The sequence below is a fragment of the Suillus fuscotomentosus genome (genome assembly GCF_016647785.1).
Source record: "Suillus fuscotomentosus strain FC203 chromosome Unknown F5891scaffold_45, whole genome shotgun sequence".
Taxonomy (NCBI): Eukaryota; Fungi; Basidiomycota; class Agaricomycetes; order Boletales; family Suillaceae; genus Suillus; species Suillus fuscotomentosus.
In genome coordinates, this window is record NW_024539557.1 from 59,009 (window position 1) to 83,679 (window position 24,671).

General features: G+C 47.9%; 8 protein-coding genes across 8 annotated transcripts; 3 read left to right on the forward strand and 5 right to left on the reverse strand.

The window, feature by feature from the left end:
• Positions 1 to 1,408: 1,408 nt before the first annotated feature.
• F5891DRAFT_520924 (uncharacterized protein) lies at positions 1,409 to 2,038 on the reverse strand. Its single transcript, XM_041372126.1, has 3 exons — positions 1,784 to 2,038; positions 1,621 to 1,728; positions 1,409 to 1,569 (listed from the first exon to the last, which is right to left on the reverse strand). Exons 1-3 carry the CDS (start codon positions 1,925 to 1,927, stop codon positions 1,528 to 1,530), a joined length of 294 nt encoding a protein of 97 aa, XP_041223107.1. The 5' UTR covers positions 1,928 to 2,038; the 3' UTR covers positions 1,409 to 1,527.
• Positions 2,039 to 6,855: 4,817 nt separating this feature from the next.
• F5891DRAFT_1047571 (uncharacterized protein) lies at positions 6,856 to 7,376 on the reverse strand (the record flags this gene model as incomplete). The annotated part of the gene is made up of 1 exon (XM_041362357.1): positions 6,856 to 7,376. A coding segment is annotated over one exon (447 nt), but the record flags the coding sequence as incomplete, so codon positions are not given.
• Positions 7,377 to 11,573: 4,197 nt separating this feature from the next.
• F5891DRAFT_1279985 (cytochrome P450) lies at positions 11,574 to 14,341 on the reverse strand. Its single transcript, XM_041370383.1, has 13 exons — positions 13,826 to 14,341; positions 13,639 to 13,774; positions 13,535 to 13,590; positions 13,143 to 13,481; positions 12,979 to 13,094; positions 12,789 to 12,918; positions 12,717 to 12,730; positions 12,470 to 12,665; positions 12,358 to 12,414; positions 12,282 to 12,306; positions 12,075 to 12,224; positions 11,885 to 12,022; positions 11,574 to 11,834 (listed from the first exon to the last, which is right to left on the reverse strand). The coding sequence occupies exons 1-13, from the start codon at positions 14,022 to 14,024 to the stop codon at positions 11,762 to 11,764; spliced, it is 1,629 nt and encodes a 542-aa protein (XP_041223109.1). The 5' UTR covers positions 14,025 to 14,341; the 3' UTR covers positions 11,574 to 11,761.
• A 664-nt stretch (positions 14,342 to 15,005) lies between these two features.
• F5891DRAFT_1047641 (uncharacterized protein) lies at positions 15,006 to 15,695 on the reverse strand (the record flags this gene model as incomplete). Its single annotated transcript, XM_041362358.1, has 5 exons — positions 15,006 to 15,045; positions 15,076 to 15,113; positions 15,174 to 15,316; positions 15,536 to 15,586; positions 15,638 to 15,695. Coding segments are annotated over 5 exons (330 nt in total), but the record flags the coding sequence as incomplete, so codon positions are not given.
• Positions 15,696 to 15,805: 110 nt separating this feature from the next.
• F5891DRAFT_1279986 (cytochrome P450) lies at positions 15,806 to 18,191 on the forward strand (the record flags this gene model as incomplete). Its single annotated transcript, XM_041370384.1, has 13 exons — positions 15,806 to 16,016; positions 16,067 to 16,196; positions 16,246 to 16,434; positions 16,484 to 16,635; positions 16,697 to 16,812; positions 16,865 to 16,994; positions 17,053 to 17,066; positions 17,115 to 17,304; positions 17,355 to 17,411; positions 17,468 to 17,492; positions 17,539 to 17,675; positions 17,733 to 17,865; positions 17,924 to 18,191. The coding sequence occupies 13 exons, from the start codon at positions 15,806 to 15,808 to the stop codon at positions 18,009 to 18,011; spliced, it is 1,572 nt and encodes a 523-aa protein (XP_041223111.1). The 3' UTR covers positions 18,012 to 18,191.
• Positions 18,192 to 18,204: 13 nt separating this feature from the next.
• Positions 18,205 to 18,462, forward strand: F5891DRAFT_957023 (uncharacterized protein; the record flags this gene model as incomplete). Its single annotated transcript, XM_041375449.1, has 1 exon — positions 18,205 to 18,462. One exon carries the CDS (start codon positions 18,205 to 18,207, stop codon positions 18,460 to 18,462), a length of 258 nt encoding a protein of 85 aa, XP_041223112.1.
• Positions 18,463 to 18,830: 368 nt separating this feature from the next.
• Positions 18,831 to 20,101, reverse strand: F5891DRAFT_1241919 (uncharacterized protein; the record flags this gene model as incomplete). Its single annotated transcript, XM_041369735.1, has 2 exons — positions 18,831 to 19,511; positions 19,725 to 20,101. 2 exons carry the CDS (start codon positions 20,099 to 20,101, stop codon positions 19,307 to 19,309), a joined length of 582 nt encoding a protein of 193 aa, XP_041223113.1. The 3' UTR covers positions 18,831 to 19,306.
• A 1,310-nt stretch (positions 20,102 to 21,411) lies between these two features.
• F5891DRAFT_521197 (cytochrome P450) lies at positions 21,412 to 24,187 on the forward strand. The gene is made up of 14 exons (XM_041372127.1): positions 21,412 to 21,466; positions 21,575 to 21,907; positions 21,958 to 22,087; positions 22,137 to 22,325; positions 22,375 to 22,526; positions 22,588 to 22,703; positions 22,756 to 22,885; positions 22,948 to 22,961; positions 23,009 to 23,198; positions 23,249 to 23,305; positions 23,363 to 23,387; positions 23,434 to 23,570; positions 23,628 to 23,760; positions 23,820 to 24,187. The coding sequence occupies exons 2-14, from the start codon at positions 21,697 to 21,699 to the stop codon at positions 23,905 to 23,907; spliced, it is 1,572 nt and encodes a 523-aa protein (XP_041223114.1). The 5' UTR covers positions 21,412 to 21,466; positions 21,575 to 21,696; the 3' UTR covers positions 23,908 to 24,187.
• Positions 24,188 to 24,671: the final 484 nt, after the last annotated feature.

The window sequence follows — 24,671 nt, forward strand, 5'->3', positions numbered from 1 at the left end:
GTTCCCAAGTAATTTAGTACACAACTCGGATCACAAGTTGAAGCACTGAACGTTGAACATCACCATGATGTGGCCCCCGCTATCGAGTTATTGAACTATAATTCCAACCGGGGAATACTCGCTTCCGTATCGTCACACTAGCAACCAGACGCCAAAACAGCTTGATCGGAAGCTACTCGTTTCGCGTCCAGTATATCCACGTTGGACCGGAAAACGTTCTACATCAAAAGTTACCGAGACTGGCTAGATGGATGATCTCATAAGTTTTCAAGATCTTACCGGTTACCCCTCACAAACCCCTCATGCTCTCCTCCATTTTTTTCGCACTCAATACTCGCGAGCTCGATTTCTTCTATTTTAACAGTCTTGTAGATGTTCGTAAGCTACTCTGTAATGAGCACATATCAATGCAGTATCACAGTTTTTCTCAAACAAGTCTATTGGATTTCAACAAGAAAAAGAACTAGATCATCTGTGTAATAAAAAGACGACAATACTGGCAACTTTCGTTTCGAGAACACCATAGCACGAAACCGCTCTTTTATGATGCTGATGTAACTCTCCGGCGTGTAACGGTAATCTGCGAAATGGAGAAGGCAAAGCCCCGGAAAGTCGTGGCAGGCTGCAAGCTTGGCATCCTCATCAGCATGAGAAAGCACGAGTTAAATTGTGATTAGCAACTGAGGACAATGAGAACACAATAAAACCATATCTTCATTGATCCACTGCCATCCCTGAAGGCCTGATGGCTGCAGTAGCTTGGCAGTAGCATGGATCTCCCAAAAAAAACCAAAAGATCATATATGCTAACGAATAGTAGAAGAAACACGCACAAGGAGTAGCTGCAGCCTGCCGGATGTCTCGCCTCCTTTGTGATGTTACTGATCCTTGCCGCAGTGTATCTCGTCCTCGTTAGTCGGTGTGTATTCGGCAGCAGGCCGGTAATCCATGCATGTACCTCACCAAGACTAAGTATGGCGTCACCCAAACTTGTGCCGGCGGGATGGCTCCGTGACGCATATTTGCCTTTTCAAGCTGTGTCACCCGTCACGGCGTCACCTCGGTAGCATCGAAATTCAAACCGGATCATCATCATCGACTCCGCATTATTCCCTACGGGAAGCCAGCTGCTAGTTGCATCCATTGTTGCGATGCTCTACTAGTATATATTGCTCTGAATAACATTCTCATTTGTTCATCTGTTCTCTGATAACTTGTGTTCCATTCCCGCCTTTCACTCATCGAGACTAGTTGATGGAATCTAACGAGATTCCACGTTCCTCCGTGCTAGCCTTAGAAGGCAGAGCTTCATCTATATCGTGAGTCCTCATCCTGCTACCGGTCCTGGCGTGCCACCGGTGGAGCATTTTGAGACTTCAAACTGAGTACTGAATGATGACAGATGTTCGAGACAGTTTTTGCACAAGTGGAATATCATACATTTAATACAAAATTATGGTAAAATCCGATCGAAAGTCTAATCCAACGAATGTCCTTCAGGTATCGTGCTCAACACGCCTAACAACCCTACTGTTGACTTGTCGTTGTCTCGTTGCAGTAATAATAGTCCTGTTACAGAATGAGTTTGACCGAGCTGTTGAGTTGAGTGGTGACACTTACCACCTCGTATACGGTGTAGCAACAAGACGGTAAGTAGTTACTTGGACAGCAACTCCCTGAGTAGTCTTGGCACTGCTCATCGTTAACACTTCCCGGTTGGGATTGATCCTTTTGCAGTACAGGTAAGCACAAGTATATTTCTCCGTTTATGAATCTCTCTCACCTCCATGCAGCAAGCAAGCGAGCCGCTACCACAGCTATATGAACTGGCCGAGGTCCTGACAACAGCAGCAATAACAGAGGCTATAACGTAGTCTTGGAGAAGGAGAAGGGCGATGACAGAAATCGTGAAGATTCGAACGAACATGTTGATGTGTATCGAGGTCTAAGCGAGTGCTGTTCCACGAGCAGATGCAACCTTTTAAATATGTCGGCGGCCTTCACCGCGGAATTTACACTGGACTCGGCAATACTAGGGTTAGTAAAGTGACTTGAACGTCGAACGAACTTTGAATGACATCATAACCGATGTCACTAGGCCTAAGGAGTCGATTCATCGAGGCAGCCGTTATTGGTGCTTCTGCCGTTTAGCACTGACTCAATCGAAGTCTGGATGCAAACTTTTATTGATGGCACCGCTGTTTGGCCCGAGGTTCGATATATTATGCAGGAAGGTTTGCGGTTTTGTCGCATCGTTGCCTTGTTTATACAGGCACTGGTTTGGACCCCTCGCAATAAGCCGAGTATCCGAGCCTGGCACCTGCCACAGGGAAGGGGGTGCCTCCTGATGTTTCAACATCAACGTACGACGAACAACTGGTATCCAGTGCGAAAGGACCCTCAACAAATTTTTATTCTCCAACCCTACCTCCTGTGTTTGTACATCTCGTTGGACAGCAATTATTCAAATATCCGGAGGGAGCCGCGCACGCCGAGTTGTAGGTGCCTTTACCTTCAAGATTTAGAAGCTCAGATGCCGATAAAAATAAGGTAGGTGCATTACCTCACTTACAATAGAAGTCAAGACCTTCAACAACGTTCGGTGAGGTATTTTCTGCTCCTAAATGTTTCACAAGAATGAGGTATGTGCGTTACCTCACTTACGACAGAGGTCAAAACTTCCGATAGCGCTTCGAGTGGGTAAGGTATTTTCTGTTCGCCGCGTGTACCAGGCTACAAGGTCAAGCAACTTGTCATCGCACGTCTTCTGCTACCCACCACACTCAACTCTCCACCTACCACACCTAACCTCCGGGTGTGACTGCAACTATGACCTCATGAAGCCTGGCGCTACCCAGCCATCAGAAAAATATCAGAGTGCTTATTTAGTTTCATTCTACTTAGATGATCGATGATCCGAGGAACACAAGTAGACTTAGTCGCTCTATCGGAAGATAAGGATACATAAGCATAAGACGAGAGGTGTGCAAAACGAGAAGTTCTGAATGATTAGCCTAACGCCACATAAGCTGGTTGAACCCTACTACCACTCGGAGGTACCCTTGAAGTTCCTCGATAGTGGCGTCAGAAATTAATGAAATCATTCGCCGAGTACAAAGAAGAGGTAGTTTCAGTGCCGTAGAGTATTAATCTAGACAATTGAACCAATGAAAGGCGCCTGTTGAAGGCACTGCTCACTAAATGGAATAGTTTGGATATCACATGTGACCAAAGTGTCGTCTCAATGTCCCTCACACACAAGTTGTATTTACCAACTCTATCACAGATTTTTCATCATGTAGAAGTTCTACAATCAAACACAGGGATCTTGAATGTTATGCCGCGCAGTACAAATAACATGAAATTAGCCATAAAAATGTACAAACAAAGAAAAGTATTATACACATGCTACCCAACTTCGAGCAAACTGCATGCCGAGAGCGAGAGAGATGGTCACGCTCCACGATATACGACCGGATTGAGATATGGGTGCCGTGCATGGAAGTAGGCAGAGCAGACACGTGAATGAAGCGCTGATAAAAACACATAGCGGCCGCGGGCGAGGTGCTGAGAGGTTGTTCTTCGGAATCTGTGTGGATGTTATCAGCTCGCACGTAGAATACGCGGTGTGGGTTTTCTGAGGATACAGTAAAACACAATAAGGTGCTTGAAGGGCGTAGAGGGCTACGGAAGGGCCAACATGCTGTGGTATGATACAGCGAAGGCGTATGCAGCAGATACCAGGTGAAGGAACGAGGCTTATGATGAAAAGGTGGTGAGGTGTGGTGATGAGGGCGGGGATCGCAGCAAAAAATAACGACCTTCAGTCGCGGCTGTGCGCGAAGGACAGAAGATATCATTAGGACACTGGCTTCATTTCTCCATATATGTTTTGCTTGTACTCGAAGTAACATGACTCACGAGTAGAGATGCAGTTAAGGCCGCTTTCTTTTCTTTTTGTTTCCAGAAAAAGGGAAAAAAAAAGAACGCATCTGTCAACAGAAACGTCGATGTTGAATAACTCAGTGACAGCGTGTCGGCGGGCTAATGTAGAATGAGTTTGGCGAAGGAAGGCGGGCTTTGGCGGAGGGAAGGCAGGCTTTGCCAAAGGGAAGGCGGTGGTGGAGGGAGGGCGGGCTTTAGCAGAGAAGGATGACGGTGGTCATATGAAGGCGTAGACGCCAAAAGCTCACATTCAATCACCAGAGGATGGGTAGCGAAATCGACAGATAAGCGGAGCCTGGTGCGGTGGAGGGCGCATACACCGGTGAAACTTGACTTGGAAGTTACCGCGGATAGTAGGTAAGTCCGGACAATATCGACTTTCGTGTAGATGAATCGCTGTTGCCGTTCACGTTGGTGTTGACGAGCGCCAAAAAGTCAACTTGTTTTGTTGTGGTCAAGAGGTTTTTACCCGCCGCTGTTGCTACTACTCAGGTAACTCCCAAGTTGCTGACGAGGTTTTCGAGGTCTTGTTATTACGTTAGGCATATACTAGGCTCGGACTCATGCGTGGGACACCGCCACAGCAGATGCTGACACCAAGGTTTATTGAAACGTCGAGGTACGATTCCTGTGTGCAGCGTGGCCCGAGTCAGATCCCAAGTGAACTCTAACTTTTAGAATTGAGAATTGAGCAGCCCCGTTGAAAACCTCGTTGATTGGACTGTAACATCCGATTGTAATAATCAGTGGCGTCATCGGATATCCAGTGTCAATGTCATATGGACCACAGCTTTGAGTCTCAGACTAGCTCAAACTTGAATTTTCACTTCCTAGTAGCTTATCAGTGAGGTTGACAGATATGGACTGGTTGCAGCAGAAGACGATGAGAATATTTGTGGCATAGCAGCGATTTAGTCATTCTTGTCACTTTTTTTTTTTTTTTTTGATTTCTACAACATCATGATACCTAAGTACACTTGGCAACTGATCCCCTGTCACAGGCGTGTTACAGACTTACGGTTGATGGAGAGGCGCATTAGTAAGGATCAGGTTAGCTTAGCGCTATTCATTCTGATCTTTTCCAAGTTTCCACGGAAAGGCTTCCCTGATGTTGGGGAAAAGTGGTATCTCTGTCTGGCACCTTGCGGGCTTCGTTGTAACATCACCGAGACATCCAGACAGTCCTTGGAATAATCATATTATCTGGCCCGAACCCTGCCTGTTCTCAAATGTCCTGTCAGAAAAAGCACACCTACGAGTCCGTCGCGACCATCGGAGAAAGAAAATAACAAAATCAAGGGGTCAAAGCACTCTTTGCTAATAGTAGTGTGTTCAGGAAACGCTGATGATATCAATACTGTATACGCCAAGCTGGTCACGAGCCTAGTTGGGAAGGTGATATATCACTTGTGCATCACTGTGCATTGCTTCTCCGCTGGCATTGTACCACACGCACGTTGAGAAGGGGATGTGTGACAAGGCGTCTGGAGACGCGACGTTCATGAGCTAGGACTTCTTAGAAGCAACACGGCACCATTTTTGGTATATGCGGAGTTTGAACGTGTCCAGACGCCTTGTCCTTCGCGGCTGGTTCACGAGACTATGTAGTCCGCTGGTATACGCGCATCGTTCTCGCTGCTTCTTTGATATGTACCTTGCTTACTAACCTACACTACACTACCCCTCGGTGCCTTACCACTTTTGTGGTGTACCTTGCTTACCTACGCTACTCATCCAGGTCTCTGCCTATTGGATTTCCCTCCACCCGCCATGTTTTTGTGTTCCAGAGCTCTACTATGTTGTCCATCGAGCCACTTGCCAGAAAGGTGCTGTCTGGAGAAAAGTCGAGCGAGAAAATCCTGTTGGAGACTTGGAGTGGACTTTGACTCGGATGGGCTGGGTGAGAGATTCGCCGTCCCTGGTCCAGGCTATGAGCTCCCCGCCAAAATCACTGTTTGCTACTCTCGATACTGCAGCTACTCGTATGCCCCAGTGATGCCCCTCCATTATCTTCAATACGACACCGTTTTCTAAGTCCCATAGACGAAGGGTCTTGTCATACGAGGCCGTCACCATACCGCGTCCATTGGTAAATTCTGCAACTGTAAATACACTATGTCTGTGGCCTCTAAATATTTGACCAGTCGTGGTGATTCGGATGGCAGGATGTTCATCTTCCGTCATTTTGCTCGAGGTGGACGATGTGGAGCATGATTTGCTGGAGAGCCTGTGAGTGTCTTGATCCAAGAGGTGCAGGGCCGTTTTGCTTCTTCACAGCGTCAATCTGCATATTAGACGCCCAGGGCATCAGACACTCGGACCGCTGCGAAGTGCATGTATCTCCTAGTAAGTACAATTCCCATGGTTGCTTGTTCATTGGATCGAAGTACGAAGCTGTGGATTACAGGAGACTTGGCTGACGCCACTACTACGCTCGAACGAATATCCGGTCCAGTGTAATAGTGATGCCCGCTGCGCTGAAGTGCGTTCGATGTTCGCTATCCGGCGAGCGTCTTGCGATTGCAGCAGAGTCCAAACAGTAATATCTAATTGATAACCCAAGCCTGATCTATGCACCAGGGAATGCGCCGGGTTACTACACTAGATTACAGCCCACCGCGTATGAATAATCGTGTATGCTCCATTGCAAACGAACTATGTACGTAGGTGCTCTCAGGATGTGGTTTCGCAGTAGCCATGCACGAATCCAAACAACCGGATGTGTTACTCATCACGGTCCAAGTGCACATGTTGACTCTAATAATGCAAACACGATATCGTCCTCCGCAACCACCTCGAGAGCAGATGGTGCATCTACATGTCAAATTTTGAAATCTTGTATGTGCGAGGGTCATTTGCAGGGTATGTATGATATATGAGACTATGATAATGTGATCGTCGACGTGTTCTAAAAAATCATTCAGCTACAAAATGTCTAGGGTCTCGATGTTCATAATATCAATCGAAGCCGGGTGTTTCACCTGCGCAATGATATATTGGTCCGACGCGACCCTCTTGTATTCTCCAACGCGTTGTTCCGCTACCAAAAGTGCATTGAAAGCCTGCCCAAGGTGAACCATCAAACGCAATGATCGTGAGTGAAGATCCGAGTCAACTGACACCTCCTCTTCTCCAGGTGAGTTGCTGGACCGCTCGTCAGTGTCGTCTGATCCAGACTCAGACTCGGACCAATCCCCTACGCTCTCCCCTTCGTCTGCAAAGGTGGGCTGCTCTGAAAAATCAGGCAGCCCGAGGAGACGACGGTCCCATGGACGGACAAGAAAGAACGTCTGCTGAGTGGGCCTTGTGCGCGAGAATTGAATTAGGGTCTCGTCCGTGGTGATCAGCAAGTCTCGAAGCCCATCTGCTTTCACTCCATACGTGAAATGGGCAGTATGATCCCGCTTCCGTTTGACTTCCGTGACACGGAATGCGATGCAAGGCAGACGGAGTCTGCAGTTTGCAAATAGAGGAGCATTCATGTTCTTGAGTAGATTATACAACTTCGAAGCTGAATCCACAGGCACAATGTTTCGCAACGAAGAGACCGCTGTCTGAATCTCATCTTCAGACAATGATGGTAGGGAGTATGGCGGGGTTGCATATGAGATGATGTCGGCTGGAAGGCAACTATTGAACTCGGACGATTGTCCGACCCAGTCCAGGCAAGTGATGTCGCCCGACCGAGACACGAGATCCTGCAGGAGCCGGCCGAGCGCGCTCTGCTTTCTCTCGCCATAGATGACAGGTAGGTGGACGTCGAAGATACCAAATAACGAGTACGCGGTGTCTTCCTGCACAGTGGTGACGCGCTTCGATGCCCATTGCAGTTTCTGTCTAGGGTCTCTCATCCCTGGATTGAAGGATTTCAGGGCCTGTGCATCTATTCCCGTCGCATCCTCCAACTCCCTCATGATTGCTGGGGACTCTTTGTGGTTGGGAGTGCGATCGTTTCGATATAATGACCAGTCGTTCTGATAAAATATAACGACTTTCGGAGCGACGAATTCTTGAAAGGTCCATCCTCGTTCGTTCCACACACTGCTCGCCAGTGCGCCGGACTGGGATGAAGGAGGAACATCGGATAGGTAGACGATGGTGAGCGCCGAGTGACGGTACCAGACGAACATGGATTGGACCGATTCTCCAAGCTCAGCGTTGTTGGTCTTATCGATGCAGCATGTATCCATCCACGCCCAGAGATATCCCGCATCACGAGCGATTTTGCAGAACGACTGCAGTTTCGTGATGCCACCAAGTCCCTTCAACTCGCGCACATCTTTATTTTGGATGTGGTGCAGTAGCACCTCCGTCTCTTGCCACCTGTGTGATAGCAAAACACAACGGAAGTGCATCGCCACCACCTCCTTGATGCGTTCCATTTCGAGATCCGAACGCTTCGTGATGGATGACAAAAGCTCCTTGTACTCTGGACTTTTTTTGAAGGAGTTTATCTGTACTGCTCTGTCGCACAGAATCCCTGTAGAGGTGTTGAGCAGACGAAGGGGGGCATTGCTGAGTTCGATCCAAGCCGCTCTTCGGATAGCGTCTTCTGCTTCCGATGGACAGACGTACTGCTGACGCAGATCTGCAGAACAAGATAGGCATTACGAGACGAGGTAGCAATGTTCCATGTCCCACCTCGTATCTGCACTTCTGGAGCATCGTCCAATTTGGACAACATGATTGTGAAGGCCTCGATGGCTTCATCGTAACGTTGCGCGCCACGCAGCGCTGAGTGTGACAACTGGTACCCAACATGAGACGAAGGGTTGAGTTCGGTGACCTTTGCATCGCCAAAGTCAACATTAGCTACGAAAATGTGGATGCCATCGCACCTTTTGCGCGTCGAGTAGCGCATCCTCCCATGACATTTTACATAACTTTGCCTCGCTGCGTTTTGCAAAGAATATATAGGATGCAGAATCCAGGTCGATCGCCATCGAGTATAGGTCAATAACCTCGTCGTAATCGCTTGCAGCGAAGGCAGCCTCTCCATTGGCAGCGCAGAGTGCGCTGCATTCCTGTTTGAAATCTGAGAAGAATACAGGTGAGGATTGTCGCCTGCGCGACATTACGGGTTCTAGACTCGCCGTTGGACCAATCAAGGCAGTCGGCATTGGTGATTTCGTCACTTGAAGTCATCATGTGTCGGTATGATTTCGCGGCATCTTGGGGTTTGCCTGCCAGAAGGAGTGCATTACAGCGTTTCTGGCGTGCCTTTTGCCACAAGGACTTCATGTCCCAGCCAAAGAGCTGGACAAGAGACTCAGTTATGAAAAGCGTCATATAGGCATCATCTTGACGTACCACCACCAAATCTTCATATACTTCATGAATGTTCCATTTCGACGATGAATCGCGAGAGTCGAGAGCGGCAGTGAAATAGTCGGCAGCTTCGTCGTAGCGTGCGCCATCCAAGGCTTTGATTCCGAGTTGAACGTGTAGATATGCCTTGTGTGTGAGGTGTAAATATGAGTGTTGATGACCAAGCAGGGATGATACTTACTTGCACAAATGCGAGAGTGTCGGCATTCGGAGAACCGGCAGCGAGCTCTTTGAGGAGCAGGCTTGCCTCATCATGTTGATCTGCATTGAAGAGCGCGATGACCTGGAATACATGATGAATGGAAGAGCATGCGAGGTAAATGTAACATACCTTGATCAATAGCAGAAAATGAGTGATTTCTGAATCCTGGTCCGTGCACATGTCGGATGCATCATCAAATGCTGCCCTCGCATCCAGGACGCGGCCTTTTCCACAGAGAGCAATACCCTTGGAGATATAGCCCGTCAATGAGGGCCGAATCCTGATGGACTATATCACCGTCGAGTTAGCTCTGTATAAGGCGGCAATAATTCTCACCTTGATTGCGTCCAGAAGGGCGCGATCCCAGTCGTGTTTTCGCGCCATGACGAATGACCGATGGGCGTAGGAAGTATGGTTGTTCGGACTGGTGTTGATATCTTGAGTGAGTAGTCCTTCGGCGGTAGATAAGTCTCCATTTAGACATGCAATACGGGAGGTCGTGATGGCTAGGATCTGCACGAAACATGCTCTGATTGTGGTATATATGAGTCAAGAACGGAAACATGCCTTTGAGCGACGGACGTAGGGAGTATGGTTGTTCGCATCGGTATTGATATCTTGCATGAGTAGTTCTTCGTGAATAGATAGGTCTCCATCTATGCATACATCGCGGACTGTTGTGGTGGCAATAGTCTGCAAGAAGCATGTTCTATTTGTGGTATATGAGTCAGAGACGGAAACATGCCTTCGGACGTATACCCTGAGGTACTGTCCACTCTGAGATCATCTTATCGTGACCTCCACTGAAAATGTGATTGCCGTCCATGGAGAAAATGACACAGAAATTGTAGAGTGAGTACTCGAATATGGCAACGGTCCGTCGGTCTGAGAGCTGCCAGAGACGGATGTTGCGGTCACTAGATGCGGATGCAACGAGTGTGCCAGCAGGATGAATGGCAATGGCTTGGATGCCCTCAGTGTGGCCCGTCCAAGGATCACCGACCTGCCTCCAGGTTTTTGTATCCCATTCGTGTATAGTAGAATCTGTGACATCGCCGCCTATGAGAAGGCGTGTGCCGTCGGGCGTCCACGCGAGTGACAAGTTTGCTGATGTATGAGCCTTGAATGATGCGACGCGTTTCCTGGTGCCTGAATTAAAAATTCGAATAATGTCTTTTGTTGCGATGGCAAGAAGTTTTCCAGACGGTGAATACCGTACGCAGTTGACAAATTGACACTTGATCGGATTTCCTTGCAGCTCCCAGGTTTTGGTATTCCACAGTTTCGTCATTTTATCCAAGAATGAACCAGTGGCCAGCACTGTTCCATCGGGAGAAAAATCCAGCGAGAAGATACATTCAGAGTGTGTTTCGATTTTGGTGAGTGATTCGCCAGTTTCTCCTTGCCAGACGATGATCTCTCCGCTTGTATCACTGCTTGCTATCAGTTGCCCATCTCGTGATACCGCCAAACTCCACACCCAATTGCGATGCCCCTCCATCTTCTTCAACACAACACCTGTCTTCAAGTCCCATAGATGAAGCGTCTTGTCGTGCGAGCCCGTAACCATCCGACGTTTATCGGGGAAAACTGCGACTGCAGTTATGCGTTCTTTGTGGCCTTTGAACGATCGCAGGGGAGTGGTGATTGTAATGAGCTCCGACATTTTACTGGATGTTGATGGTATGGACTACGGATGAGGCTAAACTTTGAAGGGATGATATCTTTCTCTAAGCTGCAGAGGGTGTATGGTGCGTTTCATGGTGCTCCACAGCTTGCCTCATTTCAATAGACGCCCAGGATATCTAAGGCTGTTTGTGCCCACGCCTCCATCACCGTAATGCACCCACCCTATTGTCATACCCGCTGTCGTCGACAGTATGTACATCTGCAGTGCATACATGCGCGTCCGACTCCCGTCTTCGCAGGTTCCAGAATCTATCCCATCGCATCAAGTCGAGGAGTCCGTGCTTCCAGCACTCGAATCTGACTGTCTATCCTGCATGAATACCGTTGTTTTTCCTATCTAGCAGCTACTCCTGCTTATCACCACGTTACTCCTTCGAACGCATGTATATAGCTTACTGCAATATCACTTCTCCATCCAATAGACTCCCAAGATCCTTGTGTGCACAAGATGCAACGGACTCGCCTTACATTTAACCTCTATTTGGCGCCTCTTCCCATGTTGAATATGCTGACGGATCATTAACGAAGGCCAACGACACTAAGAACAAAGGTGATACATGATTTCACCCCAGAACCATATCCGCACAGCTCTTAGCATTACATTTTTATCAACTGCGATACTCTTTCCTTCGTGTGGCGAGGGGTGAATATACACGGGAATACAGGGTGCCTGCATCGACTGCCTCAGATAAAATGTAGGGGCCCCTGAGGATGACTCACGTCGTTAAGCCTCCGGTCCATTCCACTCCTTCAGCATCAGGCCCGACATTCCACCCTGGCGCACGTTCCAACCGGAAAACAGTTAGAATATTCACAACTGCGGCGAATAAAGAAGCATCGGCAACATGTCGTCCAACACTGCTGAAAGGTGAGCCAAACTCGTCTATCTGTCAAACTCTAAACTTCGTACCAAATACGCCTTCCAAATCCAAAAACAAAAGAAATGACATCACTGGCAGGGTCGTGTGTTGACGGCTCTTCGACGGCGACTTTTGACATGTGACGCTCGGGTATGAACCTCGTCGGGTTAGGATATTTGTCTGGATTGCGCGCCATAAACCTTGCATAAGAAGAGATGGTTATGTCTGATCTTTGTTCACTTGACATAATGAATCACCATGCGTTGGGTACTACAGTAGCCCCTTAAGAAACAGTTTTAGAAGGAGGATAGGTCTCTCAGTCCATAGACTGACCTTTTGGAATATAGTAGCCTTCGTAGATGTCTTCATTGACCGTGGCATGTGCAATACCTAAATCCAGTCAGTGACCGTGCTAACGGGAATTCAACGAGTCAAGAGTGCTGACCCAGAGGGGCGACAGGGAACCACCTTAGCGTCTCCAGTATGATGGCATTGATGTAGGGCATAGAAGCGCGATCATCCCAGTTGGGTAATCTTTCAAGAGTTTCCCCGATGACAGAATCAATCTCTGCTTGCGCACGTGCTTGCACCTCGGGATACAGAACCATCGCGAGCAGGAAGACGTATAAAGTGGACGTCGTCTGTGCCTTTGGTCAGTATATAAATAAAATAGAAATCACGTCAAAGTATACAGTTCCTGAGGCGGCTAGGAGCACGGAGAAAATAAGTAGAGATATAATGACCATTGCAGATTTGTCACGAACCAGCATAACCAGTTGCACTGGATTCCTTGATCCCTTTCTCCAAAACAGCGGCCTCCCCTTCATCTTGTGTTTTGACTGCTATACGTGTCAATGCATCCGACACCACGGATGGTGCAGCTGTCCCCGCGGCCTGAGAATCATCATAAGCATCATCTAAAAATACTCAAATCAAAAGGCACTTGGAACTTGCCATGTTGGCCTTGACATGTTCAAAGGGCATGTCCACAATCATGGGAACGAGGGTTCTCTGGACTATAAAATCCCTGACAAAGCTCGCTCCAGGGAGCCAAGGAGGGAGTTTTTCTACTGTGGGTGTATTAGAATAGAACTACAACTGATCGAAGTCATACGCACATATGGGGAATTGTGTTACAACAGCTGCGACCTCGGGCCTGAACACTCTTACATCTATCTCAAGTGAGCGTTCAATGAGCGCGAGGAAAGGATCATTGACAGGCGCTATAGCATAGTCATACATGATTGACATTATGGTAGACGTGCTGAAGCTACGTAGAAAGTATTGTTCAGCCACGCAATACATGAAAGGAGATATTACTAACGTGTGTAAATGGGTTCCATACACCTCCGGAGAGGCTAGTAGGTTCAGTATCAAACTGCGAGCATTGCGCATTTGAATCGGACGGAAGGATGACACTGCTTCTAAACGGAATGCTTCATGGAAGATTCGCCTGTCTGTAAAGACATGATAAGTGCGATAAGAGAGCTCAAAGGGATGATATACTAACGAAGTCTCCACTTGTCTGAGTAGGGTAGAAAGGTAGTGGAGTAGTCATGACCAAAACTAGGACTCGTTTAACAACGGGTACATCAAAAGATAGAAGGGCCTCACAAGTCAAGAATATGCACGAGCCCTGGAGGTCTCGTGGAATAGTTATGTGAACGACGATCGAGCAAGTCATGTGCAACTCTTTCGGAGTTGATGATCACGATGTCCTGACTGAAGAGTCGGGTGTAAACGATTTCCCCTGTGTCGCAATTCAGTACATCCAGATCCACATGTCGAAGGTTCTACGCACCATACTCAGTTCCCCATCTTGAGTATGCTAACCATGGATGATCTGGGTCGATTCCAATCACATTTCCAACAAAAGGGAGAGGTGGAGGACCAGGGGGTAGATGATGCTTCTTAGTCTCTCTCTTCTTTTGCAAGGATTGGACTACCACGAAAGATACAAGTGTTATGAGGGCGAGTGCAAGTACTAGTGTTGGGGTCATCGTTCAAACCGAATAAGTAACTGAAGCTCCCCAGTATGTGTCTGGATTTTGTGCGGCCAGTGACCCCATCAATGCTGTGAGGCTATGTATGTTGTCCCCGAAAACTTCGGACATCGATTCTTGACGGCCTCGAACCCTTTGAACAGTGTCGTCGAAGTACAGCTAATTGGCTTCAGTCTGTGGAGATCGATTGTATTGGACCTGCATATATTATTATCTGCACGGCTAGACTGTAGACAAGACTGTAGGCCATGCCATACCGCCATAAACGGTACCTTTACGACACAAGTCGGACAGTGTGCCTGCCCTGAACTGTCATGCCTCTGCAGGTGACCGACAGCCACGGCAACGACTTTACTAGTTCACATAGCTTCAGCCTTTTATGTAACATCCAACACCGTTTGTCACGATAATAAGTTATTTGATATTGACGTCGTCTTGCAGCTTCGATAGAAGCCGATCCACGTGCAACAAGCAGTCAGATTAGCTGCCAGCTGGACACTGGCGGCATTTCTAGTCATACAGGGTTGTTATGAAATCATCTAGGTGCTCCACTTCCTGATTTGCGTCATGAATCTAAACTCGTTTATTAACTTTGGCTTCGTTCATGGCAGGAAACGTTACCCTGGTACTTTCAAAAATGATCAAGGTGATGGTTGGCATGCGACTCGTGCGAGCACTTCAAGTTGCAGAGTGATTGATCATCCGAGACTCCCTCTCCTGTAGGTCATGCACTGCTATGACTATTTCGGCTGCAGCCCTGGCCGATATCTACGATACTCAATAGCGAGTGTCTTGATGATGCCACTTGCATATCCGCTTTCGGGCCTGTAGCTTGACGTCTGTGCTTTGCTCATTGTCACTCACTGCGGGAAGCCCGGACACTGGATGGCAACAGGCTTATCTCTGTGTCACATGGCCCGGCGATTAAGACCATCCCGGGTGTCATATAGAATGATCTCCCACTTCAGGTTGCAGGTCCTATGTAGCTGAGAAGTCGTTAATGAATGCATGTGACGAGCTTTCTGATATTTTAAGACCGACACTCCACAAGGTCGAGCCATGCTCAAGGATCGCCCCCGAGTACCGCTAGGCTTTGTCGATGGCGTTATGTATCCCGTCTGCACCCTCTTCTTGGCATCTTGGCACCTTTCGGCACCGGATCCCCTGTTGTGAAGTCATCTGCGATTTTTGACCAACTCTCGTGGCTATCTCAAAGATAGGAATGTAGAGTGGGCTTTGCTCGCATACATAATCAATATCTGCTGTAGTCATCGAACATCGAACATTTTCTCCCCGACCGGTGAGGAGCAAGAGTCGATCGGATACAAGGTGTTATACACTTACCTGGCGGACAGGGCATAATACGACACCCTCCGGAATGTAAGATATCAAGAGCGGAGATACAACCCTGGAGGTGTTTGCATGGGTGATGATCCATTCACCCAATCACACAATTTGTGACGGGCCGATATCGTGATTGGAACACGATGATGGGCTCCGTGGTGCACGCTGCTTGCCCAATCTTACACCTTTTTCGTATATCGTGTGTGTATGTATGTCTTCTCCTTCTATGATCATATCCTTCTGTAATTATCGGATCTCTCCAGAACATCCGCCGCCCATGCAGAAGCTTAATGCGATTGAAGCAAGAAGCCATACATATATATAGCTATAGGAGGCGCATCACCAAGTTGCATAATCGCCGTCGATTCCCCCACTTCCCCGTTGTTATAAGGACGGTCGTGTTATATACAGTTTACTTACCCACTGCTCGAATCATGGCCCTTGCACTTGATCGCCACCTTACTATCCTCGCTGGCATTTCTCTTTCCTTTGTTGTTGTCAAGGCACTCAACCGGTTCATCAAAAAGCAACAGAACAATGCTCCTCTTCCTCCTGGCCCAGTGCCCCTCCCACTGCTGGGGAGCGTCTTATCTATCGACGCTTATGAGCCTTGGCTGACTTACACTGAATGGGGTGCTGTGTATGGTACGTGGACAGATACCATAGATCATACGTGGTGTGAATCATTACATCAGGGGACTTGCTCTTCGTGCGAAGTCTAGACGAGGAAATGGTCGTGGTCAATTCCCAGCCCATTGCAGAAGCCTTACTGGACAAACGTTCTCGGATTTACTCCGATCGACCATACCTAGCAACACTCGAGCCGTGAGTTCGTTCAGTATTCCTTTATTCAACCATTCTGAGGTTCTCGCAGATATGGGTTGTCGCTCAACTTTGCATTCATTGCTTATGGCGACGAATGGCGTCTCTGCAGACGACTTTTCCACCAAACTTTCCGTCCCGACTCTGCAGCAAAATTTCGCCCGATGCAAATCCAGCGTGCTCGTGAGATTGTCGTCAACCTGGTCAATGACCCTGAAAATTATTACGACCACTTCGCAACGTCAGCGAATGATTTTTTACGAATTGAACCATTATTTACCTGTTCACAGATTCTCGTTATCTGTTGTGATGTCAACAGTATACGACTACGATATCGGTGCTCGTGATGATCCTATGGTGCAGACCGTCATAAAGGCACTGGTTCCAGGCTTGACCGTGTTGACCCCAGAGAGAGCATTACTGCTCAAAACCTTTCCCTTCTGTGAGCCCAACTCTCCTGGATGAGACAACATTAACGTGACACGGACTTTTGTGAAATGTAGTACTAAAGGTGCCTGACTGGTGCTGGGGATCCTCGATCAAGCGTAGTGCTCGAAGTTCGAGGGAGCGCCTCAATGCAATGGCCGACATACCATTTCGATATGTGCAGCAGCACATGGTGGGTGTTTATTTTTCTCTTGATTCTAGACATTAACTCGGCTCTTGGGAAGGCCGACGGCTCGTTGGTCGCTCAGTCCTCGATGGTTGCAGAAAATTTGCGACGGATGGAGAGGCAAGAGGAAGCATTCAAGCCTGCATTCGAGAATGCATTGAAGAAAGCAGGTACTACTGCTATTATAGGTAAGTCAGCCTTTTAATCAGCAACGTTGTACTCTCGACATGCACTAATATCACACAGCTTCATATGAGACGGTAAATGGACAACTCCATCATGTTGACCGCTGCTTATCGTCATCACAGAGTGCAGCTACTTTGATGATTTTTTTCCTGGCCATGGTATTATATCCTGAAGTTCAGAAACGCGCACAAGCAGAAATCGACTCGGTGGTTGGAAAAGAACGGCTGCCAACGTTCGAGGACAGAGCATCGCTACCCTACATCGATGCAATTGTGCGAGAGACTTGGCGATGGCAGCCTGTTACGCCTCTTGGTATTCTTCCCCGCCAAGTGATCTGGCATGTGCTGAAGATGACCTCATAGGCGTACCACATGCTGCCTCGAGTGATGACGTATACAATGGGTATTTCATTCCAAAAGGTCCGTTGTTTTGTCCCGGAATCAACGCGATGATTATTTATAATATCGTGCATCAGGCGCAATCATCACATACAACACATGGTCTGATATGTTCCTCTCAGCTTTTGTGGTACTGACTTGATTCTAGGGCCATTACACGGGATGAAAAACGGTACCCCGACGCATCTAATTTTATACCAGAGAGGTTCATCGACAGTAATGGCGCGTTGACAAGTGACGACCCCGCACAATACATTTTTGGCCTTGGCCGGCGTATATGTCCAGGTTCGTTAACTTATTCTAACCCTATAAAAGATCCACCGACTGATAGACCTTGATAAGGGCGGTACAATGCTGATTTCTCCGCATGGGCTGCCATTGCGACTATGTTAGCCACGTTGGATATTTCTCCTGCCAAAGATGACCAGGGCAAAGAGATCAGCTTTACTCCTGAGTTCATCCCAGGAGTGGTCCGGTACTTGACTTCCTCGTGTTATTATACCCTCTCGTCACTGACCGTTTCGTTGCTTCAGGTTTCCTGCGACCTTCCCTTGCAGTATTTCGGCACGGTCTCATATTCATTCAGACACTGTGGACAGTTGGCGAACTGCCGAGGTTTGAGAGAAGGGATAACAGTTTGCTATCCGTGGTCTGATTGGGAGCAGCTAGAGGCAACGTAGTGCTAATCGATCGAGTACTTCCTGCCAGTGTATACTGAGTCAGTAGACGCGATGAACGTGTCCAGTTATTCGAGGGCTATGACATTTTGGTGACGGGGTCCTTGCCATTTACAATATCAAAGTTCGACTTAAAGATGAGATCATTGGGGCTGGGTACGGCGTGCCAGACGCACAGCTCCTTCACGCTGATGGGTGGTTTCATCCTTTATGTGGATGGGGAATCCTGCCTCACCCTACGCCCTGATTATATTCTTAAATTGATACATGAAAGGTGTGCATGTCTTGATGTCCCTACCCTAACGAAAAGCCAGATTCAAGACAAGAGCAAAGGTAATGCGCAATCAAAAGGATTAGTGATGTTTCAGGTGGCCTGGTCTGTTATGCAGCTCTGAGTCATCACCCGCGCCATCTATCGCCTCGAAACTACGCAGCTCGAAGTGGGGACACTCGCTTTTACGGTTCTCAATTTCCTAACTTATGCTGTGTGGTAGGACAAGCCTCTTAACGTGCAATGTCTATAGTATCCAGTGTACTGGAAGTCGACCGAGTCAAGGCCAGAGGATCACATTGAGTATGTATGCACCTCAGCAATTATACCGTTGCTTATCCTGTCTGCCTTAGTGTCAGTGACAGAGATGCATTCACTCAGCTTCAGATCTTGCATTAAGTCTTCCGCCCAGTTATAGAGCTGATGGGCTGGGCTGAGATTCCCACATCTCGAAAGCTCCGAGTTCCAACATTTGATGGCAGCATCAAACTCGAAATGAAGGTGCGGCAGCCGGCCTTCAGTACTCAGTTGTGGTGCAAGGGGAGGAGCAGTGAGGAACGTGAGATGGAGGGTGACTGCGACATGATGCAATTGTAAAGTGTAAATTATAGATAGAGCACCAACGACTTTAATGCATGAAGATGACCGTGTGCATCCGTTCCTAACAGCCTCAATTGAAGTCACCGTGGCACCTGTGCCAGTCGATCCTGTCAAGATCAGCGAAGCAAGTTCGTGCTTTCCCACTATTCCCGCCCATCATGCTGTTGAAGCTTCGAAGAATTCTTGCATTATGGACATGTTCTTCTTCAGCTCCATCCCATCCTTCCCCTTCCCCTTCATCCCCGGCACCAAATCCGCAATCGAGAACTCACTTTCTCACTTCAACAGCCCGACGTCCCACCACCCGTGACTGGTCTCTGGTGGCTGCAGATGTGAATCTCGAGGCAAAGCTGGAGTCGGAGCAGATGCTAAGGTGGGGGCAGATGATAAGAACGAGCAGAGTATATGGCGTTAAATGAGCTGTCGACGACATCGGAGATGATTTTGATAGTGGACCCTGCGATGGCATCGGAACCCTGTTCTACACGTCCGCGGAGGCTACCGGGTACGTCTACAGGTATGTCTGGTGGAAATGTAGTGCGCACCGTTGCGATTTGGGTGAGGTCCCTGGTGCTGTAGAAAATGAATGTTAGCGCATCGAGTGGGAATTGATGTTAGAACATGGGAAAAGAACAGTGATTTAAAGTAGACAAACGAACGATATGGATGATCAAGAAGCTGAAACACCCACCTAACAATACCGACGCCTTCCTCAACACCCACAGCATCAAAATCCACATTCTCCGAAAACTCGCATGACAGCCCATCAAATTGATCAAACAGTACCACTCCTCTTCACCAGCGAACGCAGCATTACGGTAACGCTGGGTGCGCGAGACCAGGCGTGCGATGTCTGATTTAACAATGTGAGAAGTGGGAGGAAGACATCGCCTGATACTGTCATCGACTGTTGGACATGGGAGATGGTCAATCGAGGCGAGGAAGTGGGATGAAGATAGAGGAGGATCATGTAGTCGATGATGGTGCGAGGGGCTAGGCGAGAGAGAGAACTTCTCAGGTGACCCGTGAGCTGCATCCTCATCGGATTGTGGATAACGCGTCGGGAGAAACAACGAGCGGGGAGAAGAGATGAAAGATTGATGTCGGGGAACTTTGTTGACAAGAGTGAGGAGCGAAACGTCGATTTTCCGCTGAATATACATATTAGGTCAAACTGGTGATAAGTAACGAAACCATAGAGGAAATGAACCTAAATAAGTGTCCGTGCAAGACAGAGAGTGTAACCACTTGAGTATTTTCTTTAAATAAAGGATCGCACACGAGTATATGATTTGACACGAACTCAGGCGTGAACTTCCCCTGTCCTAAATACTACTCAAGCGGGAGCAGCAGAGATGCCTACGAAACCGTTTTCCGTGAGCTGAATTGTCACAATCGATGAAAACGGACCTCAACCAAAGTGCCGGCACACCCATGGATAAACACTGCGAAGTGGCCTTGTTTCTTGAGCCTGAAGAACCGGCTCAAGAGAGATAGCATGAATGTCACAGACATGCTAGTAGAGAGTAGACCAGAAAACAAATGAGAACAAAACATCAAGCACTGGCGATGATAAAACTTACCTCCGAGTACACCCTAGCAACCTCCTCGCGAGTCCTCGTGCTGCGCACCTCACATTGCCATGAGATTCGCCTGAAGACCCATGACTCCAACGAAACGGGCGCACTGATACTTGGTGCTTCGATGACGAGTTTGACGGTGAAGGAGGTTGAATCTAAGTCTATCCGTTTATCCGGAAAATGCCGGATGGCATCCAAATCGGTGTTACACCTACTAGCTGTTTAACACTAGTACTCAACGACTGCACTGTTGATCATTAAATGCTCGATTACACCTTACATCGTCTAGTACTAAGTTCACTGGTTAGGCTACTGATTTATAATCAGCTCCCTGTAGGTGATGCACCGCCATGACTACTTCGGCTGCAACCCTGGCCGATATCTACGATACACGCGAGCGAGCCCGCCTCGAATTTCGATGATGCCACCAACATATTCGCTTTCGGGCCTTCAGCTTGAGAAGTCTGCGCTTTGCTCATTGCTACTCGCCACTGGAAGCCCGGACATTGGATGGAAAGAAGCTGACATCCGCGTCACATGGCCCAACGATGAAGATCCTGAGTATCATATGGACTAATCTCTCACGTCAAGTTGCGGGTCCTAGCTGAGAAGTCGTTAATGAATGTATGTAACGAGCTTCTTGATCTTTTCAACCGTTTTAACATCGACATCGCCACAAGGTCGAGCCATACTCAAGGATCTCCGCCGAGTACCGCCAGGCTTTTTCGATGGCGACAAAATGACTCGTCTGCATTTTTTGACCAACTCTTGTGGCTATCTCAAAAGATAGGTATGTAGAATCTAAATTTACCAGTAATCCCTGCCTCTCTTATCCAATTTTTTATGTGGACTTTGTTCGCATACATGATCAAGATCTGCTGCAGCAATTTGCGATGGGCTCCGCGGTGCATGCTGCTTGCCCAATCTTACACCTTTTTCATATCTTGTGTATGTATGTATGTCTTCTCCTTCAATGATCATATCCTTCTGTGATCATCGGATATCTCCAGAACATGCGCCGCCTATGGAGAAGTTTGATGTGATTTGAACAAGAAGTCATATGTGAATAAGCGATGGGAGGCGCATTACCGAGTTGCATAATCGCCATCGATTACCCCACTTCCCCGCGGTTATAAGGACGGTCGTTATATACAGTTTACTAATCCACTGCTCGAATTATGGCCCTTGCACTTGATCGCCACCTTGCTATCCTCGCTGGCATTTCTCTTTCCTTTGTCGCCGTCAAGGCACTCAACCGGTTCATCAAAAAGCGACAGAACAATGCTCCTCTTCCTCCTGGCCCAGTGCCCCTCCCACTGTTGGGGAGCGCCTTATCTATCGACGCTTATGAGCCTTGGCTGACTTACACCGAGTGGAGTGCTGCGTATGGTACGTGAACAGATACCATAGAGCATACGTGGTGTGAATCATTATCTCAGGAGACTTGGTCTTCGTGCGAAGTCTAGACGAGGAAATGGTCGTGATTAATTCTCAGCACATCGCAGAAGCCTTACTGGACAAGCGTTCTCGTATTTACTCCGATCGACCATACCTAGCAACACTCGAGCCGTGAGTTCGTTCAGTGTCCCTCTATTCAACCAGTCTAAGGTTCTCGCAGATATGGGTTGTCGATCAACTTTTCATTCATAGCTTATGGCGATGAATGGCGTCTCTGCAGACGACTTTTCCACCAAACTTTTCGCCCCGAGTCTGTAACAAAATTTCGCCCAATGCAAATCAAGCGGGCTCGTGATATTATCGTCAACCTAATCGATGACCCCGAAAATTATTACGACCACTTCGCAACGTCAGCGAATGATTTTTTACGAATTGAACGATTATTTACCTGTTCACAGATTCTCGTTATCTGTTGTGATGTCAGCTGTATACGACTACGATATCAGTGCTCGTGATGATCCTATGGTGCAGACCGTCATAAAGGCACTGGTTCCAGGCTTGACCTTGATAACCCCCGAGAGAGCATTAATGCTCAAAACCTTTCCCTTCTGTGAGCCCAACTCTCCTGGATGAGACAACGTTAACGTGACACGGACTTTTGTGAAATGTAGTACTAAAGGTACCTGACTGGTGCTGGGGATCCTCGATCAAGCGTAGTGCTCGAGGTTCGACGGAGCGCATCAATGAAATGGCCGACATGCCGTTTCGATATGTGCAGCAGCACATGGTGGGTATCTATCTTTCTCTTGGTTCTAGACATTGACTCGGCTCTTGGGAAGGCCGACGGCTCGTTGCTCGCTCGATCTTCGATGGTTGCAGAAAATTTACAACGGATGGAGAGGCAAGATGAGGCATTCAAACCTGTATTCGAGAATGGGTTGAAGAAAGCAGCTACTACTGCTATTATAGGTAAGTAAGCAAGCCTTTTGACGGGCAACGCTGTGCTCTTGACATGCACTAATATTGCGCAGCTTCATATGAGACGGTAAGTAGACAACTCATCATGTTCTCCGCTCCTTATCCTCGTTACAGACTGCGGCAACTTTGATGGTTTTTTCCCTGGCCATGGTATTATATCCTGAAGTTCAGAAACGCGCACAAGCGGAAATCGACTCGGTGGTCGGAAAAGAACGGCTGCCAACGTTCGAGGACAGAGCATCGCTACCCTACATCGAAGCAGTCCTGCGAGAGACTTGGCGATGGCAACCTGTCGTGCCCCTTGGTATTCTTCCCCGCCAAATGATCTGGCCTGTGCTGAAGATGACCTCATAGGCGTACCACATGCTGCCTCGAGTGATGACGTATACGATGGGTACTTCATTCCAAAAGGTCCGTTGTTTTTGTCCCGCAATCAACGCAATAATTATTTATAGTATCGTGCATCAGGCGCAATCATCACATACAACACATGGTTTGATATGTTCCTCCCAGCTTTTGTGGTACTGACTTGATTGTAGGGGTATCACACGGGATGAAAAGCGGTACCCCGACGCATCTAATTTTATACCAGAAAGATTCATTGACAACGATGGCACGTTGACAGGTGATGACCCCGCACAATACATTTTTGGCCTTGGCCGGCGTATATGTCCAGGTTCGTTAACTTATTCTAACCCTATAAAAGATTCACTGACAGATAGACTTTGATCAGGCCGGCATAACGCTGATTCCTCCCTGTGGGTTGCCATTGCGACCATGTTAGCCACGTTGGATATTTCTCCTGCCAAAGATGACCAGGGCAAAGAGATCAGCTTTACTCCCGAATTTATCCCAGGATTGGTCCGGTACTTGACTTTCTTCGTGTTATTCTATCCCCTTGTTACTGACAGTGTTGTTGCTTCAGGTTTCCTGCGACCTTCCCTTGCAGTATTTCGGCGCGATCCCACATTCATTCAGACATTGTGGACAGTTGGCGAACTGCCGAGTTTTGAAAAGAAGGGATGGCAGTTTGTCATCCGTGATAGAGGTGACGTAGCAATCGAACAAGTACTTCTTGCCAGTGTATAACAGATCAGCAAACGCGATGAACGTATCAGTTATTCGAGGGTTGTAATGTTTTGGTGACGGGGTGCTTGCCATTTGATATTAATATCAAAGTTCAAGTTGAAGGTGAGATCATCAGGGCTGGGTGGGCAGCCTGGGACATGTCACACGGTAGCCGAAGATCCGAGGGGACTTGAAGCTTGACGTATCTTGTTTTCGTGAAATTTGTAAAGCAATCGTCAAGTCTATCTACCCTCACATTTGTCGCAAATTTCCTAAGTCGGTTGTAATCAGGTACCGTTTACATCGTGTTACAATGACGATTACAAACCATGTTGTAAGATTGATGGCGGGGTTTCAAGCGGTTGCAATACGCATGCAAGATGATTGATATTTGTCTCGATTCTCGAATTCCCCCCCTCGCAGCATTTTGAGTGTTCTCTCCTATTCTTTCCATCCAAATCTCTCCCAGCACACAAACCATCCACAAAATGGGCCCTGAGAGGACAAGATATTGCGACTTGTGTCAACAGGACATCAAACCTCGTGGCTACACCACCCACCGCAAGGCTTGCGAGAAGAAAGCCGAAAAACAACGGCAGAATCAACATTTCGTTGATTCTATTCGAAGAGACACAGGTACGCACAATTTCTCGTTGTTTACAACGTCTAATTTTGCTAGCGGGTCCTTCGAATCTGCAACGGACGATGG

Bases quoted from the DNA above. Each gene is read 5' to 3' on its own strand.
- F5891DRAFT_520924 (XM_041372126.1), bottom strand. From the start codon at position 1,927: ATGTTCGTTCGAATCTTCACGATTTCTGTCATCGCCCTTCTCCTTCTC. The intron at 1,729-1,783 runs GTGAGAGAGATT...GTACTGCAAAAG, and splicing joins CGCTTGCTTGCTGCATGGAG to GATCAATCCCAACCGGGAAG. The intron at 1,570-1,620 runs GTAAGTGTCACC...ATTCTGTAACAG, and splicing joins GCTACACCGTATACGAGGTG to GACTATTATTACTGCAACGA.
- F5891DRAFT_1279985 (XM_041370383.1), bottom strand. From the start codon at position 14,024: ATGACCCCAACACTAGTACTTGCACTCGCCCTCATAACACTTGTATCT. The intron at 13,482-13,534 runs GTTAGTATATCA...ATGTCTTTACAG, and splicing joins CTCAGACAAGTGGAGACTTC to ACAGGCGAATCTTCCATGAA. The intron at 11,835-11,884 runs GTGAGTCATCCT...CAGTCGATGCAG, and splicing joins TGGACCGGAGGCTTAACGAC to GCACCCTGTATTCCCGTGTA.
- F5891DRAFT_521197 (XM_041372127.1), top strand. From the start codon at position 21,697: ATGGCCCTTGCACTTGATCGCCACCTTGCTATCCTCGCTGGCATTTCT. The intron at 22,326-22,374 runs GTCAGCGAATGA...ACCTGTTCACAG, and splicing joins TATTACGACCACTTCGCAAC to ATTCTCGTTATCTGTTGTGA. The intron at 22,527-22,587 runs GTGAGCCCAACT...TGTGAAATGTAG, and splicing joins GCTCAAAACCTTTCCCTTCT to TACTAAAGGTACCTGACTGG.